Source organism: Bidens hawaiensis, unplaced genomic scaffold (genome assembly GCF_021521415.1).
Source record: "Bidens hawaiensis isolate Kalapana, Puna unplaced genomic scaffold, B.hawaiensis_p1.1 tig00009425_1, whole genome shotgun sequence".
In the NCBI taxonomy this organism is placed as follows: Eukaryota; Viridiplantae; Streptophyta; class Magnoliopsida; order Asterales; family Asteraceae; genus Bidens; species Bidens hawaiensis.
This window is the reverse complement of record NW_027491697.1, coordinates 853,886-872,500: the sequence shown is the minus strand read 5'-3', so window position 1 is coordinate 872,500 and position 18,615 is coordinate 853,886. Positions and strand designations below refer to the sequence as shown.

The window sequence follows — 18,615 nt, the reverse complement described above, 5'->3', positions numbered from 1 at the left end:
CCCGAGGTACCCCTTTTTTATATATAGTTTATAGCTCTATAATATCATGCCAGGTTATAACTTTTTTTTTTTGGTCTTGAAGGTCATTGAACACAAGCCCTATGATCACAAAGCTGATGTTTTCAGTTTTGGGGTTGTATTGTGGGAGTTACTAACCGGAAAGGTATGTTTTTTTTTACAATGAGTCATTAGCTTGACTTACCTTTATTTACCTTCAAATTTAAAAATATATGTTTCATCCACAGCTTCCATACGAGTACTTAACCCCCCTCCAAGCAGCTGTTGGTGTCGTTCAAAAGGTGAATCATCATCAATCGTTGCTTTTAATTTTAAACATACAATTTTGGCTCTTTTCTTATATGTTTTCTTCTACGTTTTCAGGGGTTACGGCCTACTATTCCAAAGAACACACCACCAAAACTTGCTGAACTGCTTGAGAAATGCTGGCAACAAGACCCGAGTTTGAGACCCGACTTTACAGAAATCATTGAGATTTTGAAGGAGATTGCTAAAGAGGTATAGTATATACTTTGTAATATGATTGAAAATACAAGTAAGCAAAATGAATAGATTTCATTTGGTGTGTTTCAGGTTGGAGAAGAAGTAGACGATCGAAAAAAGGACAAAGGATTCCTATCGGTGCTTCGCCGGGGGCATCAATGAAAACAAAATAGCAATCATTTTTAAGATTCTTGTTTCTAACAACCAGACTCATAATGTCTTAGTGCATTATCCATTAAACCTTGTATCATATATCGAGTGTGACTCAAACCCTTGAGGGCCTTTGGGGGATGACTTTATAGAACTATACTTGAGCAATGAAGCCATTCGGTGATCGTTTCTTTTGTTTGTTTTTTTGTTTTAATTTGTTTGCTAGTTTTTTGAAAGTAAATGACTCCATAGTATTTCATCTTTCTTCATGTTACATGCACTATGAAACATATTACAAGCATCAACATTTCATTTTAACCATTCATGTTTTTTTTCTTTTAAATCTGAACTTGTTCTCAGTTTTTGCGGTCCGCTATTTGCTTCAGTAGCATCTTTACTTCTTACAACACACGGCCGAGATCTTTCATTGCGTGGTATTTGTAGGCTTCGTCTTCGAAGGATGCTCAATGAGAAGTTAATTAACTGAAGGAGGTATTTGATTTTGGCAGAACAAAAATGTTTACTTAATTGCATGGAAATGGTTACGAAGCTCAATGAAAATCTCGTTTCTTTTCCATCTACTCTACCACCAATATGGCGGGTTCTGAAGATCATGATGGATTTAAAATTTATAAAGAAATCGAAGCCATAATAAAGAGTTTGAGGGTTAGCCTATGTTTGCAGCTGTTGTCACAAAAGAACCAATAAACACAATCACCATAAATACATATAACGTATATATGTATAATAAGTAAGTTATATCTAAAAAAAGTTGAATTTACGTTGACCGACTTTTAAAATAGGTGTAACAAACATTTACATTACAACGTGAATAGTTTGAAAGTGAAGCTCAGACTCATACTCATTTATTTAAGAAACTTTTAAACCTAAATCTCATATATGACTAAGGATAAATGATCCAATACAATAGGTGAGTCGGGCAAAGTTGTTAAACACGAGAAAATTTGTTTAGAAAATCAACATGTGTTTCTCCCATTTGCTTTTGATACATTTGATTTTCTGGCGCCGGAGGCTGTGAATTTTTTTAGCATGGTTGAGCGTGTCGTGCATGGTACTTGTTCGGCTCCCAAGTCCCAAAACTTTGTTTTTAGTAGGATTGAGTTTGCTGTTCAAAAGAGGGTGGTGGCGCAACTTGTTGCCCGTTTGCCTGCTACTTATTGTAATCGTTTTAAGTTATGAAGTATAATATTTTCAAATAATCCGTTATCGTACATTACGTACGTGACACCCCGAACCCTTGCTAACCCTAAAATCAAAACTACGCGATCTGTTCATCGTCCACCGTCGCGAGTCGCGACCGTCTGCCATCGTGAGTCACAACCATCGGTCGTTGTTCATAGGCTAGGTGATCAATTCCAATTGAAATTGAAATTGTTGAACCTAATTAATCAATTAACCTTGAAATTGATCCAATTAATTATTAATTTGAAGCTTCAATTGATCAATTTTGAGTTTGAGTGATGAGTTATAACTTTGAAAGTATCATGTCTTAAGCCCTAGACGTTTTAGGTTTTAAGCTTGAACATTTAGAAGTTAACATTGAATGTTTTAGGTTTGGAATTTGACTTGAACGTTTTTATGTTTTTAACCTTGAGTATGTTAAACGATTATCGGAAGTTACGACAAAAGAAATAAAAAATAAAAAGAATTTTGTATGTCATGTAATGATGTGAAATTGTGAATAATTTACGACCTCCTCCTGTGTTACTGTTAGCAACCCAACGGTGTACGAAGGGATCACCGATTTTGAAGTGAATTTGGTATTATTAGGTCAATTATTGCTTCTATGGAAGGTGCAGCAGTATCATCATCTTCTGTAACTCCTCCTCAATGGAACATCGATAGACCTTTTCTCACCGGCCATTTCCACCAGGTACCTATATACATATACATATGCTTGCTTACTTACTTACTTAGGTTCAATTGAATTGAATTTATTAATCAAAACTAACTCACTCGCATTGTTAATAATAATAATAATAATAATAATAATAATAATAATAATAATAATAATAATAATAATAATAATAATAATAATAATAATAATAATAATAATAATAATAATAATAATAATAATAATAATTCAGGAAGAAAAAGGTTTGGCTGAATCAAAGGCAAATTCCGTCGTCGTCGATATTTGGTACACATTTACACTTTCATTATTTCATTTTAAGGAAATTCATTCATTGTTTTTACATTTTGTTTATTTATGCAGTTTGGAATCTGACAAGCCTATTGGCTGCTACAATGCTTCACTCCAGGTTTCACTCACTTCACTTGTAGTTTCTATTTTCCATTACACTTCCCAAACCCTACACTAGTCTCTCTCTCTCTATATATATATTCACTCATCCTTGGATTTGTAATCTCTCAAGGCTCCGCGTAAATCCTTGTGTCTCGTGTTTGTTAGTTTGATTTTGTGAGTGTTTACATAACCGAGATCCTCCTAACAGTAGTAGTATTAAACCTGTAAATTTAGCTATTTTTTCGTTACTTGCTCTAATGTTGTTAAAATATCCATCTTCTTTATCCTTTTCCTTGTAAATCAATATGTGTTGTATAGATAAGAAATCAAGTAGGCTTTTGTAGAAATTAAGCAACTTATAGGCCTATAAATTCTTGTTGTTCAGAGTAGTGTACATTTGGAATATATATTTGCAGTGTAACAATCAACCTCATGATAGAAAGCTTACGATTTACACGATTACAGTTTTTCCTAGTATCTGTAATGTGCGTTTTTCTTTTCTTTTCTGTTGGTACAAAGCAGGTAGGTTATGTGATACTATTTGTGGATTGAAAGACATTTTTGGGTAGTATGGACCGAGGTTGAATTGTTTCTTTCCATTATGGCACAAGAGCTCACCTACTTCATGCAAAATGTCAAACTAGAATCTAGAAAATGATTAAACTCTTATTGTGTTTTCTGATTTCCAATCATCAAGTACCTCATTCTTGGAGGAATTATCTTCACAAGTTTGTGCAATAGAGAGTGTGATGCGATTATAGGAGAGTTTGGTGATTAATATGATGACATTGAATATGATGAGCATATTTTAATGTAATTGACTAATGATTTTGATATATGCCTGCATGCAGGAACTGATTGTAATTGATGATATTCTATCTGCTTTAACTGGTATTGAAGGGCGATATATTTCCATCAAAAAAGTTGACAGTGATGAATCTTATAGTTTCCATGTTGCTGGATCTATGGATTTGGCACTTCAGGCAAGAATCTTCACATATGTGAAAAAAACACACACGCACATGAGTTTATGTATACTGCATACGCTTGTATATTCATGAAGTTGTTTGGTTTTGAAAACTAAAATATGGGTAACAAATGCAGGAATCAGCAAAGCGAATATTTCCTTTGTGCAAGAGCTATTTGCTTATAAACGAGTTTGTTGAGTCAAGATCCCAGTTCAAATCTGGATTGGTTAATCATGCGTTTGCTGCTGCACTTAGAGCCCTCCTTCTAGTGAGCCATAGATTTTTATTAGTTTTGTGCAGTTATAAAATTAAAGGGGCAATTTATATATACCCCTACAAAATTGGAAAATATCATAACATATCCCCATGCAAAGTGGTTTGAATACCAAATATACACAATTCATTAACAATAATTTAATAAATGACCATTTTACCCTTATTTTTTACAACTTTAATTTTTCATATATGTCTGTCTTTAACTTCAAAAGTTTTTAATTTACCCATGCTTAGGTTAAGTTTTTTTTACCCATTTTTAACTTAATTTTTTTAATTTTACCAATAAACAATAGTTTTCTCAAAGTATTAGATTGCTTATTGTTTGATTATCATGTGATTATACCTGGTTAGATTATCTGATTGGAGTTAGATTATCTGATTCGAACATACATATGCGATTGTTCGATTAATTGTCTTCGAGAGAACAAAAGAGGAGGGACGACGGTTCCGTTCGCTTGCATATCGTTGGCGTTGATTAAAATCCAAATAAAAATAGGGTTAAACAAATATAATAGAAAGGGGTAGAATGACCATTAAGTAAAAATTCTTTAAAGATGGGTATATATGATTTTTTAGTTATGGTTAAGTATACATGATAATTTTCAGGTTTGTAAGGGTATATATATGAAATTAATCTTGGTTTATTTTTTATAACTACTGTGGTATTTCTTGCTGCATACTAAGACGTTTAGTCCCTACTTTTTCAGGATTATCAGGCTATGGTGGCACAACTTGAACATCAATTTAGACTAGGAAGGCTTTCAATACAAGGATTATGGTTCTATTGTCAGGTACTTTAAAGTAAAAATTGTGCAAGCTACATTCTTGTTTTTTATTTTCATGATTAATATTTAATAGGTTTTGTTATGTTTTTAGCCAATGATGGGATCAATGCAAGCATTGTCAATTGTTATAAAGAAAGCTTCAGCATGTAATTTTGTTGGTTCAGCAGTCCTTAACCTTCTACAGAGTCAGGTAAAATTTTCAACTTTTAACTTATTTTCACCTTTTTAATTTATTTTATGTTTTAAATATATAAACAGGCTAAATTAATGGCTGGCAACTACTTGGTGAGATCATTGTTGGAGAAGATGATAGACTCCGCAAATTCTGCTTATCTTGGCATACTAGAAAGGTCAACCCCCCCCCCCCCTTCTTTCGTCAATTTGAACATCTAAGTTCTATAACTAGTATACTGTAAGATGTGCAGGTGGGTGTATGAAGGAGTGATTGACGATCCTCATGATGAATTTTTCATCGCAGAGAACAAGTCTTTAAAAAAAGTAGGATCTTGCTCACTAATGTAAAAAGTAGTTATAAATGTATCAGTTTGTGTTTTTATCATGGAGTAATTTTTTCAGGATTCTCTCACACAAGATTATGATGCTATGTATTGGAGGCAAAGATACAGTCTCAAAGATGATATTCCTTCATTTCTTGCAAATTCAGCTGAAACCATTTTAACAACTGGGAAATATTTAAATGTCATGAGAGAATGTGGTCACACTGTTCAGGTTATTATCTATAACTAGTATGTGTGCCTGCGCGATGCAGCGTGCTTGAGTATTTTATTAACTATAGTCTATTTACAGAAGTTTTTAACAGACACATGTGGAAAACTTGACTTTGAAAATGTATATGACAAAAGATTCATGTTGAAACGTCATTTATTAGAATGGTGAAAAGGGTAAGCAGCGCCAATTTGCAAAAAAAAAAGAATAGTGAACCGTGACACAGTTTTGATGACGTGTACGTTAGTGCTTTGATCACTTGTACATTATCATTAACGACTCTGTTTTGAACAAAATTTATATTGACACGTAGGTAAAAATAAGCACATCGCAAAGGCATGCTCAGAACTTTATAAAACATCGTATTCTAATAAGAGAAAAAAGAGTTACTAGTTCACATGGCATAACAAGAAAAACCCATACTAAAAGCACTTGAGTGCTTTGAGCACTTGTAAGTAGTTAAAGCTTACGCCTTGCATGCGGTGTGCGCATATAATGTATATATATGTGTGAGCCCTCAGGTGGGCAAAAGTGAAATTGCACTAAATTTGACGTTATTTTACTAATCTCATGAAAATAACGTTAAAAGTGGCAGAAGGTTAATCAGGCATCATGTGGTGGCGCTGATAGCCGAAAGACAAGGGTGCATGCACCAATCGGCGGTGTCCCGATGGTTGAGTGTTGTCAGTTATGTGCCTTATGTCCAAGGCTTGATGCAAAACTACTATCGAGCTGGGGGTCTCACCGGAAGCAGCCTCTCTATTCCTAAAGGGTAGAGGTAAGGCTGTCTACATCTTACCCTCCTCAGACCCTACCATAGCTTTGCTATTGGTGGGATATACTGAGTACGATGATGATGATGATGATGATGATGATGAAGTAGTTAAAACTGTTTTTCATTCACAATCAAAGTTTGCCTTTTATAAAACCTTGTAAATCATTACAATTTGTAAACTCGGTCTATTATAAAAGTAAAAGAATTTCTGCAATGATATTTGAATTGCTAAATCTTTTAAAAACTGGACAAAAAGTGCCTTGGGTCGACACAATTTTAATGGGCCTGTTTCAACATGTAGAAAAAGAACGCATTTTGACCTGAACTTGTGTTTGTTTCTATAGGTCCCTGCATTGGAGAATTCAAAATTGATCAGCTTTGGGTCCAATGATCACTACCTTGAATGCATCAAATCTGCCTATGATTTTGCTAGTGGGGAATTACTAAAGCTCATGAAGGATAAGGTGCGTTTATTTTATTTCAAATATTATTCTCGAATGTGATTCATTTACTCACTTTACTTATGAGCTATAATTGTTTTGTTGATAGTATGACCTCATTGGAAAGCTACGCTCTATTAAACATTATCTTCTTCTTGATCAGGTATGCACTTAGCAACTAAACCCTTTTATAACACGGGCGTTTTCATATATACTCCCTGCAAACGTGGAAAATATCATATATATCCATGCAAAACTAAAAGTATCATATACACCCTTACAAAGTAGTTAAAATATAATATATACCCAATTCATTAATAACAATTTATTAAATGGTCATTTTACCCTTATTTTCTAAAACCTCAAATTTCATATATGCCCATCTATAGCGTCAAATTTTTGTATTTATTCATTTTGAACATACAGATTCGATTGTTCGATTGTCTGCTGTCGAGAGAAGATAAGAGGGAGACGACGGTTTGCATCACTTGCTTATTGTCTATGATTAAAATCCAAATAAAAAATAAGGTTTAAACAAATATAATGGAAAGGGGTAGAATGGTCATTATGTAAATTAATTAAGATTGAGTATACATGGTATTTTTTTAGTTTTGGTTGGGTGTATATGAAAAATTTCAAGTTTGCTAGGGTATACATGTTATTAATCTTTAATAATATGATTGTTTGTCTATTTTCAGTTATGATTAACTTGTTTTTGGTTGATTTGACTTACAGGGTGATTTCTTGGTTCACTTTATGGATATTGCCCGTGATGAACTTGCTAAAACACCAAATGAAATCTCTGTTGAGAAGCTTCAGGTATTCATTATTTACTTTTGATGGTGAATCTCATATGTTTAATCTCATCATGTTTATACTTATTGATTTATGTAAACGAAGCCTGGAAAACTGGACAGCTTTGAGTGAGGGTCAAAACAGGTTGTTTTAAATTGTATTAATTTTGTACGTGTCAAAATGGGTTATTTTAAAAAAGTGTCAATTTGTTCGGGCCAAAATAGGTCCGGGGTAGTAGGGCTCGTTTTAAAAATGTATCAATTTGGTTCGGGTGAAAAAGGGTTATGAAAAGGTGTCAACTTGGTTGGGCAAAAAGGGTTATCTTAAAGAAGTATCAATTTGGTTCGGTCAAAATGGTTAGGGTTAACACAAGTCATTTTACAAATGTATCGATTTGGTTCGGTTAAAACGGGTCACTTTAAAAAAGTATTTATTTGGTTTGGGACAAAGGTCAAAACAGGTTCGGGTTAATAGGGGTTTTAAGCAATATGAGTTATAGTCAAAACAGGTTCTTTTATAAATGTGTCAATTTGGTCCAGTCAAAACGGGCTTTTTAACAAATAAATATCAATTTGTTCGGGTCAAAATGGGATTTATTTTTAAAAAAGTCTCACTTTGGTTCGTGCCAAAACTGGTTCGAGTTAATATGGGTCGTTTTAAAAATATATCAATTTGGTTGGGGTCAAAACGGGTTATAGGACTTAGGGTCAATACGTGTTTAAAGGAAAATGAGTTCGGGTCAAATTGGGTCATTTAAAATTGTATCAATTTGGTTCAAGTCACAATGAGTCGTTTTAAAAAAGTACCAATTTGATTAAGGTCAAAACGGGTTTTAGCCAAAAATGAAGTCGGGTCGAAATGAGGTGTTTTTAGAAAAAAGTACCCAAATAGGTTCACTTACTATACTTTTTGACCCGCTGGCTAATATTAGATGGCCCAAATGAACCCATACATAGTTTATTTTTGCCCAAATCTACTTATGCTTTGTAGAACGGGCCATCATTGCCATATATAATATTAACTTATATGTAGTGGTGTTTTTCTATTCCTACGGGGTAGAGGTAAGGCTGTCTACATCTTACCCTCCTCAGACCCTACCATAGCATTGCTATTGGTGGGATTTACTGAGTACAATGATGATGATGATGATGTAGTGGTGTTTTTCTAGATAAATAACATTAAGATATATAATACATCTAGACTGATTATTATTAATATTTGTGTTTAATTTTCAGTCTCTTTTGGACATTGCACTGCGTTCAACAGCAGCTGCAGCAGATCCTTTGCATGAAGATGTCACATGTTCAGTGGTTAGTAACATTTGTACAAAATATAAAAATTGATAAAACATTTAGTTAATAACATGTTATGTTATATTATTATTACATTTTGGTTTCAGGACACGTGTTCTTTACTGAAGAGATTAAGCACTCTCAAAGATCTTCAATCAGGTGACACCATTGCAGAAACCGAAGAGCCCGTTAACATTACTGGTGTTGAAACGTTTTCTGTTACTTACAAGGCAAATGTGTTTAATTTTCTAAATATTATATTATTATATGTATGTATATGCTTAATTTTCTTTCTGTTGCAGGCTCAATGGCCATTATCACTTGTGATATCAAAAAAAGCGTTGACAAAATACCAGCTGATATTTCGGTTTTTGTTTCACTGCAAACACGTGCACCAACAACTTTGTGCAGCATGGCAAGTACATCAAGTATGTGATTATATTATAAATATAACTGCCATTAATATATATTCAAAAATCATTTTTCAGTGATTTATATTGTAAGTTATGCTTTTATTGTTGTAGGGTGCACGCGCACGTGATATGCATGGAACTGCAATCTCTACATCTTCAATATTGTGTCGTAACATGCTTAAGTTTATAAACAGTCTTTTGCATTATCTAACATTTGAGGTAATCAAACTTCTTGCTTATGATCTTTCACATTTCTTAAAAAAATTTAGTAGTTTCATAATAATTTTAGGTGTCAATCGTGTCGGGTTGGCGTGTTGAGATTCTTCAACCCTAACCCAACCCATATATACGTGTCGGGTCGTGTCGACCCATTTAAATTTGTGTCGTGTTCGGGTCATGTATCAGGTCAACCCATTTTACGTTTGTTTACGCAAAATTTAAACAATTAGTAACTCTTATTCATATAAAACATTTTAGTAATTTGTGATATATCTAATTGTATTTATGTATTTATCTCTCATTCTTAACTAACAAACTTGATTTACATATTTAGAAATTAGTACAAGACAAGAACAAACGAATGGTAATCATTAGAGAATAGACATTTAGTAGTTAGTACTAATAAAATAAAAATGTTGGAAGTGAAGAGCAGATAAAAGTAGTTTAAAAAGAAACTAGTTGTACTTTTAAGTGAATAGATATATGAAAAATTAAAAATCAAAGTATTTAACTTTAGAATTTAGCAACTCTAATCTCTAAATTTAAAATGTGAACTTCTCTAAAATTCTTAAACGGGTTAACAGGTCAACCCGCTTTTTAACGGGTCGGGTTCGGGTTGACCTGTTTAAGAAAACGGTTCGTGTCAGCCGAACCAAACCTATATTTTTCGTGTTGGGTTCGGATCGTGTTTCGGGTTGTGTCAGGAATTGCCGCCCCTAAATAATTTCAAGAAATATAATGGGTGTGACCTCCCAGTTGGCTCCCACAAATGCAGGTTGGGTGTGACCTGTGGGTAGTCTTATCTCTAATTGGTAGCTAAAATGAAAATGAGCCAAATGTTGTCTCAAGTGTATTTAAAATGCATAAAAAACTATTATGTCATTTTATTCAACGATTTATGTTATTTTTTAAGAAGTTATCAGTTTTGGTCAAAAACTGTTTCAGGTCAACCTGGATTGACCCATGCATGCGAAAAACTATCCTTTTCGGCCTGTTACGCAACCCGGCCATTAGCTGCCTCTACTAGGGGAGTGCATGAAACCGAAAAAACGATTTAATACCGAATAAACCAAAACTGAAACAAAAACTGATGGTTTGGTTTTATGTTTTGTAAAAACTGAACTTTTGGTTGGGTTTCAATTTCGCGTCTAATTAAAGCGAAAAAACAAACTTACAGATCTTCATTTTTTATTTTGAATTTTAAGTAATTTATGCTAATTTAATATGTAGAGTAGCCCAAATATTTTAGCCCAAATATATAATGGTTAAGTAGTTATTAACTAACAAAAAAATTTAGGCCGAAGTTCATTATTTTTGGTTAGTTTTGTTTTCCGCCCAAAAATTTCAAGCCCAAATGACAAATCGAAACCGAACTGAACCAAAGCTGAATGATTTTCAAACACTCAAATACAGAAATTTCGGTTTCAGCCCAAAACCGACCCATGCATACCTCTAACTCTGTTATCTCCCCCTCCAGTTTTGTTATTGTTAGTAGTGTTTCTATTTTAAGAATTTCTTGGTCATTATTAATAAATAGTAGTTTTGTATCTTCTTTTTTAGGTTCTTGAACCAAATTGGCATGTTATGCATAATAAACTTGAGAATTCAAAGAGCATAGATGAGGTATGTTTTGAATACTTGAATTTTGTATATGATTAATGTATTTCCACTTTCTAAGTTGTATATATTTCTTGGTTTTATATTCTCAATTTTCTTATTCTTCCCACTTAAATTTCTAATTACCTAAATTAAATTTAATCTGACCAAATCTTTGTATGAAAATAGGTAATCCAATATCATGACTTTTTCATCGAGAAGTGTCTCAAGGAATGCTCACTTCTTTCACCAATCCTCCTCAAGGTTGCCATTATTCCTTATTCAAATTTAAACTCTAAAAAAGTAAAGAGAAAATTGCACAATTGGTCTCTGTTGTTTGACCATATTGCAAGTTTGGTCTTTCAGGCTCTAAAAATTTCAAACTTAATCCAACCATTTGGGAGAGGGTTGCACATTTAGTCACCGCCTGACCACCGTTAATCTTAGTTTTTAACGAGAGAGTGATTTCATTTTCATGTGCCACTCATTTGAGGGTAATTGTGTTTTTAAATGTGGAAAAGACACAATTATCCTCACATGACTGACACATGACATCACTTTTTTGTTAAAAACTAACTGGTATTAAAGGTAGGTACTAAACATGCAACCCCTCACAAATGCTTGGACTAAAATTGCAAATCTTAAAATTCAGGACCAGTATGGTTAATCACAAGGACCATTGTGCAGATTTTTCAAGAAGAATAAAATATGATTTGACACGTGTTATGTGCAGAAATTAGAGAAACTAAAACTTGTATGCCTTCAATATGCGGCTGCGGCTCAGTGGCTAATGAGTTCAATTGAAGTTCCAGAAGATGACAGTCCTTCATTTGAAAGTTGCAAGACTTTATTGAAACTTAGGAAGCCTTCTAAGAAGCCTAATTCACCCACCCAAGAGTCTTCAGTCATTCAATGTGTCCTGTAAACATCCTCCTCACTATTTCAACCTCTATTTATTTATCTTTTGCAGTTAATTACATATATAGTCCATGTGGTTTGTCAAAAGTAGGGGTACTGATCGGGTTATTTGTGTATGATATCTTATCCGATAACGAATAACCTATGAGGCTATAATAACCTATCCGTATCACCATCAGGTTCGTCGGGTTCAGGTTTGGGGTGGTTGGTTTGTCAGGTTGGGTAGTATGGGTGTGGACATATTTGTAAATTAAAAAAAAAATGGTTTACATACTGCACTTTTGATCTAAAAGACTTCAACCCTACCTCATGTTTGAAAAGTTAATATAATTCGAGACAAGAACATAACTCTCGGACTATTTGGAAAGTTTAAGTGTATTCATAAATTCTTGATAACATGCCAAATGTTGAATCGATGTAGTTTGGGTTATTTGGGTTTTTAATTTTTAAAGGACTAGCCAATACCTGACCATACTAACAACCGGTTTTCGGGTAATGAGTTTGCTTGGGTCAGGTTAATCGGGTATGGGTAAAAATCAACGGGCCTAGTGAAAATTAGCATCTTTGGTGTCTAACCTTAAAAAGTTGCATGAATCAGATCTGTAGTTTTCATTTTGTAAAATCTCTGGGGTCTTTCACTGAACATTATTAAAAAAGCTGTAGAATTTGTATAACATGACTATTGTACCCTTTAACTTAATTGTTTTTATAAAAAAAAACCCTAGAACCGCTAGTGGCACCCTCCTCACCAGGGACCAGTATCTACCAACAACTGCCGCGGGCGAGCAACTGTCATTGACTTAGTGTTGGCTTGACCATTGACTTTCGTGTTGGGCTCATGAAGCAAGACTTTTTCGTTTAATTAGATTGAGTAATTTTGCAGGAAATTTGAAAGGGAGTTTACTAGTGAGCTTCAGAGTTTACGGCCAATTTTGAGCAGTAGGGCCCAGGCAGAGCCATATTTGACTCATCTTGCACAGTTGATTCTTGGTGTTGGTATGGATCAACAGATGTAGATTCATTGTATGTGTGCATATTCTTGTGTTACATACATGTCTGTTTTGGAACTATGGTGTGCTCAACAGTGTTCTTATTATGTCTAAAGGTTGTTTTCGGTTAATCTCATCCTTGAAATCTTTATTCTTTCGATGCAACACGTTTCAAGTTTACTTAAGTTTGTTGTGTTCAACAGTAGTAAAATTTGATTTCGATATTGCTTTACAGGGGCAGACCTAGCCTTTGGTCAAGAGAAAAAAGGAGGGGGGGGGGGGCACATTATTATTTTTTATTAAATATGATTTGAAGAAAAATGTTAAAACAATAAAAAAATATATTTATAAGGAATTCTATTGAACTTTCGATCGATTAGCATACTTCAAATGTTTCAATGTAGTCAGTCACCTTAGAATTTATACTAAAAGCTAATATCATATAAGTTTTTTCTATATCATTAGTATGTAGTTTTTTGCACGTAATTTCTTACTTTTGTAACATCTGACTTCCTCAATATAATAATTATTCCTGTTGAACTTATTCTGAAGCTTGTGTCCCCATTTCCTTGAATTTTCTTATCTAGAAACTTGTCTATGAGTGGCTTTATAACATGGTAATGGGTTTGTTAAAGTGCTTTGATAACCTTGAATATTTTTCACTGTAAATAATATTTCTATTGAAGGGGTATATAATACAAAATAAATTACAAGGAAAGAACACAAATTAAGAATACATACAAGGAAGGATGTAACTGTTTGACCAAAAAATAAAATACATTTAAGTTGGTGGTTTATTTCCAATATGCTTTCATCTCATTGTCATCTGAATGTGCAATGTCTTGTTACTGAACCTATAAAACTCATGCAATGAGAGCCATAATCAACTTGATCCGAGCCTCTTCTTGTCCGTTTTAAGGGTTTTTAAAAAATTTGGTTGAAAATCGTTTCACTAACCAATTGAATCAAGATCTGAAATATCACCTTTAGTTACACTATCCTGATACAAATTGTTGGTATCAAACTTAAAATGGTTAGAAACGAAATGTTTTAGACATACCATATATTGCCTCGTCGACAATGCTACTGCAAAATATAGCAATGTTCAATAGACTATCAATGTCCAGCAGACTTTCATACCAATTGTTGGTCCCAGGGAACTGACATGGCAAGTTTGGCTCACATGTGTGAACCGTTAAATGGTAAACCCAAGTCATTCTTTTTTCAGCTAACCGTTGGGGGGTGTGAACCGGATTAAAATAATTAAATCTGATCCCATATATTTTCATCTATATCAAAACCTCAACGACTATGATCTCCCTCATCACGATCATCGGTTGTCTATCGACAAATTACACGCGACTGGCAGACAAGGAAGCCGTAGGTAAAGAGTCAACGAAGAGATTTGTAATGCCCTTAAGTCATTGCTGCAATCCTCTAGTGTCATTTTTAAAATTTGTTTTTTATGTTTAAAACTTATTCATATAATACCTTACAATATAACATAGATGATTCAACAAACATATGCGTTAAAAATAATTCAATTAAATTTCCTGAATGTTGTATATATAAACATATATATTGATTGTAATCGCGAGACAATCGGAGATAATGCTTAACCAGTGGTTTATAACAACCACTTCCAAATAAAAATTCTGGTTTTCCCAAATCTTTGAATCATCATTCTATATCTTAGATAAAACTAAAGCCAAATCCAAATTTTGATGTAAAAACCATTCCCAGAATGGTTGAATCCAGAGCAATATCAATTAATTGTATGAATGTATATTTCATGTAATAATTTATTAGCAGAAATATATATATTGCTCTGGATTTGTCCGTTCTAATCATTTGGAACCAACATTTCTGTTCATACAATCAATAATCAGATTGTTTATAAACTCCAAACAATTCTCTTTCGAATTGTCTTCCAAGTGATTATTAAGGTTCTACATTAATGGATCATAATCCTTCCCCATTGAAGAAATCATCAGAACCACACGAACAACAGGATGTCATCGTCAAGATTGATGGTAATGACAAGGATAAGGAACCCGAGAACGATCCCACCCTTACTCACCAAGGATTCAGTTTCTCGGATATGGCTTCTGAGAGTCCAGTTAGAGGCGTAATTGATAATAACGTGGCGTCTGATTCAAAACAATCTTTTGAAAACGATGATGGTAAGGAGTCCTCGTCCGAGGATGACGAAAACTATGAAGATGAACACCGGTTACTCAATCAACAACGTCAAAGACGAGTTCCAAGTAATTTAAGCAGACGACTTGCAAGTAACTTAAGCTATGTTCCGGATAATGAAGCCTCCGGGGAGGTTTTGAAATGCACGTCGTTTCAAAGGAGATCAAGTTTGGTAAGAACTAAAACTCAACAATCAAGATTGAGTGATCCTCCGGAGGTTCCATATTCGAGCCCTTACCATAGACCTGGGGGCTACACGCCTCCCCAGGGTGGGATGGCACGTGGCTCCGGGCGGCTGGAAAACGACGATGAGGACGAATCTTTGTTTGATGATGATAACCCTGGTGATTTGAAGAACAATAAGATTGATTGCATAACTGTTATTCAATGGATAAGTCTTATTTTAATCCTAACATCTGTGGCTTGCACTATGAGATTTCCAAATTGGAAACAACGATCTTTTCGGGGTTTGTTCATGTGGCAATGGGAGCTTTTGATCCTGGTTTTGATATGTGGGAGGTTGGTTTCCGGTTGGTGCGTCAGGATCGCGGTGTTCTTCATCGAAAGGAACTTCCTTTTGAGGAAAAGACTTCTATATTTTGTGTATGGAGTTAGAACACCTGTCCAGAATTGTATATGGTTATGTTGGGTGTTAATTGCTTGGAATTCCATATTTAATGAAACAGTTGAAGCCCTTCATATCCCACTTTTGGAGGTGATCAACAAGTTCATGGTTTGCATGTTGATTGCAACCACATTGTGGTTGATCAAGACTCTTATAGTTAAAGTTCTTGCATCATCATTTCATGTGAACAAGTTCTTTGATCGGATCCAAGATGCATTGTTTAACCAGTATGTAATCGAGACGTTATCTGGGCCGCCATTGGTGGAGATTCATAATAATCAATTGGTAGAGATTCATAATCTTCAAATGTTAGAGAAGAGTTTGTCTAAAGTTTCAGAAATGGGTGGTCATTCGTTTAAAGGAAGGGGTAGTGCGCGAATCGCAAGTGGAAGGGTGCATAGGAATTTGGGGTGTTCGAAGAAACACGACGGGAAAGATCAAGGGATAACGATTGATCATTTGCATAGGTTGAATCATGAGAATGTTTCGGCATGGAATATGAAGAGGTTGATGAAGATTATTCGCCACGGATCACTGACAACTTTGGATGAGCACTTGCAAGGTACATACTATGATGAACCTGGGACGGAAATCCGAAGTGAGATTGAAGCGAAACGTGCAGCGAGGAACATATTCATGAATGTTGTGAGACGCCGTTCCAAGTAAGTTAGTTCACTATGAAAAGAAGTCAGAATGGGGTTCATTTGCCACACCAGCGAACTCAAAAAAACCTTGTCAGGTTTCCTTGAGTTCGCTATAGGTGTAGCAAATTGCATATTCTTACAAGAACATGCTTAGAAATAAAGTATGGAAATTAAATTTTGTTTTTCATTTTCAGGTTCATTTATATGGATGATTTAATGAGGTTTTTGAGAGAAGATGAAGCTGTGAAAACCATGTCTTTGATAGTAGCATCACCCGATGATGAACGAATAGGGAAGCATTCCTTGAAGAATTGGGTGGTAAGAGAACAAAATCTTAAGAACAAGTATAATATTTGTGAAACTTTACTAATTTAGAAGGATATATCACTAAGTTTAATTTGATTATTACAGGTTAGTGTTTTCCGAGAACGAAAAGCACTAGCTTTGACACTAAACGATACAAAAACCGCGGTCAACAAACTACATCGGATGGTGAATGTGTTAGTTGCACTCGTCATAATAGCCATTTGCCTTGTGATCCTAAACATCGCGACTACAAAAGTTCTAGTTCTTATTAGCTCTCAATTTGTTGTGGTGGCGTTTATATTCGGGAATACTTGCAAGACCATATTCGAGTCCATCATCTTCTTGTTTGTGATTCACCCTTTTGATGTCGGGGATCGTTGTGAGATTGATGGAGTTCAGGTATCTGGATTTGAAGAAATGAATATATTTATTATTCTATTTTAGGACTGTCTGTATATTTTACATATAAACTCTTAATATTTAACTTCCATTTCAGATGATTGTTGAAGAGATGAATATCATGAACACGATTTTTCTTAGAGGAGACAATCAAAAAATTTATTTTCCTAATAGTACTCTTGCGACAAGGTCTATTGGCAACTATTATCGTAGTCCAGATATGACAGATACAATCAACTTTTTAATTCATGTCAACACCCCAGCAGACAAGCTCGCTCTTATTAAACAACGAATCCTCAGGTATGAATTCACATTTTACCTAATTTATCAATATTCAGTTAGACGGATGATCAATAAGTTTATAAAACAGTTAGCATTCAATATGGGTTGTTTCACATTATTTTTTTTTCTCTAGTGATTTCATTTTTATTAATAACTTATATACATTAAAATTTAAATTATAATTTATTTTTTTTAACGGCAAACATAAACCCTGTATTGCTCCTAAAATCCACATAATGCCCATTTTATGGGACTCGAACCCGTACTACTTTAGTTGAGATAAACGCATGATCCCACTAGGTCAAGAGGTCATGAACTCTTATGCATTTGGTCGAACTAATTGTGTTATCAATGCTATGTAGCTTTGTTGAGAGCAATAAGGATCACTGGTACCCGGGCCCCATCGTGTTACCAATGGACATGTATGATCTAAATACGCAAAAGCTATCGGTTTGGGTGCAACACAAAATGAACCATCAAGATATAACCGAAAGATTAACGAGGAGAGGCAAGGTTATTGAGGAGATGAATCGAATCTTTAAAGAACTAGACATCGAATACCGAACGTATCCACTTGATATCAACATCCGGAGCATGCCTATGGCTGTTACTCCCGCTCGTGTTCCTTCCACATGGGGTGGTCCTAACTGAGTTAGCAAACGGGAACCATAGACCTACATCGCCAATAGCATGCAACATGTGCTCATGCATTCGATCAACTCATGAGGTCGAGGATGTAACGCATTCCACTCGTAAAACAAGTTTTGACATCAATGCCCGGGCCCCATCATGTTCCACAAAAACATGAGAAAGGACCGGAGGCTTTGAGGATTTGCAGATGATCAGGTTGAGGTTTATATAAGTTATAAGATGAAATGGTTAATTGTGCCTTCATGGACTTAGTGTAGATCACTTGTTTACCAACTCTTTGATCAATTGTTTCTACCTTCTCGTACTTTTTGCAATCTCTCTAAAAAATGTGATTAACACCTAAAGATTCCATTTGCATTTTAATTAGTTTGATCAATTAGACAGGCCATGTTCGTTTTAA

The 18,615-nt window shown here is 34.5% G+C and overlaps 3 protein-coding genes across 3 annotated transcripts in view; all 3 read left to right on the top strand.

Moving 5' to 3' along the window:
* LOC143532291 (serine/threonine-protein kinase STY46-like) overlaps positions 1-846 on the top strand; it is a 4,951-nt gene extending 4,105 nt beyond the window's left edge. The window contains exons 12-16 of the mRNA XM_077027380.1: positions 1-6; positions 83-163; positions 246-299; positions 382-516; positions 592-846. The exon at positions 1-6 is cut by the window's left edge and continues 90 nt beyond it. Coding sequence (XP_076883495.1) covers positions 1-6; positions 83-163; positions 246-299; positions 382-516; positions 592-663 — 348 coding nt within the window. The 3' untranslated portion in view covers positions 664-846. The remainder of the gene's footprint in view (positions 7-82; positions 164-245; positions 300-381; positions 517-591) is intronic.
* Positions 847-2,407: 1,561 nt separating this feature from the next.
* Positions 2,408-13,339, top strand: LOC143532290 (gamma-tubulin complex component 2-like). Its single transcript, XM_077027378.1, has 22 exons — positions 2,408-2,545; positions 2,760-2,812; positions 2,888-2,933; positions 3,769-3,900; positions 4,022-4,153; positions 4,869-4,952; positions 5,038-5,136; positions 5,205-5,296; positions 5,372-5,444; positions 5,523-5,675; positions 6,792-6,911; positions 6,997-7,050; positions 7,623-7,706; positions 8,918-8,992; positions 9,082-9,204; positions 9,277-9,402; positions 9,499-9,606; positions 11,167-11,229; positions 11,392-11,466; positions 11,936-12,123; positions 13,004-13,225; positions 13,286-13,339. Exons 1-21 carry the CDS (start codon positions 2,459-2,461, stop codon positions 13,134-13,136), a joined length of 2,100 nt encoding a protein of 699 aa, XP_076883493.1. The 5' UTR covers positions 2,408-2,458; the 3' UTR covers positions 13,137-13,225; positions 13,286-13,339.
* A 1,537-nt stretch (positions 13,340-14,876) lies between these two features.
* Positions 14,877-18,452, top strand: LOC143532269 (mechanosensitive ion channel protein 6-like). Its single transcript, XM_077027361.1, has 5 exons — positions 14,877-16,595; positions 16,772-16,895; positions 16,989-17,282; positions 17,380-17,582; positions 17,927-18,452. Exons 1-5 carry the CDS (start codon positions 15,067-15,069, stop codon positions 18,213-18,215), a joined length of 2,439 nt encoding a protein of 812 aa, XP_076883476.1. The 5' UTR covers positions 14,877-15,066; the 3' UTR covers positions 18,216-18,452.
* The last annotated feature ends 163 nt before the right edge of the window (positions 18,453-18,615 follow it).

Bases quoted from the DNA above. Each gene is read 5' to 3' on its own strand.
- LOC143532269 (XM_077027361.1), top strand. From the start codon at position 15,067: ATGGATCATAATCCTTCCCCATTGAAGAAATCATCAGAACCACACGAA. The intron at 17,283-17,379 runs GTATCTGGATTT...CTTCCATTTCAG, and splicing joins GTGAGATTGATGGAGTTCAG to ATGATTGTTGAAGAGATGAA. The intron at 17,583-17,926 runs GTATGAATTCAC...AATGCTATGTAG, and splicing joins ATTAAACAACGAATCCTCAG to CTTTGTTGAGAGCAATAAGG.
- LOC143532290 (XM_077027378.1), top strand. From the start codon at position 2,459: ATGGAAGGTGCAGCAGTATCATCATCTTCTGTAACTCCTCCTCAATGG. The intron at 3,901-4,021 runs GCAAGAATCTTC...TAACAAATGCAG, and splicing joins CTATGGATTTGGCACTTCAG to GAATCAGCAAAGCGAATATT. The intron at 9,205-9,276 runs GCAAATGTGTTT...TTTCTGTTGCAG, and splicing joins CGTTTTCTGTTACTTACAAG to GCTCAATGGCCATTATCACT.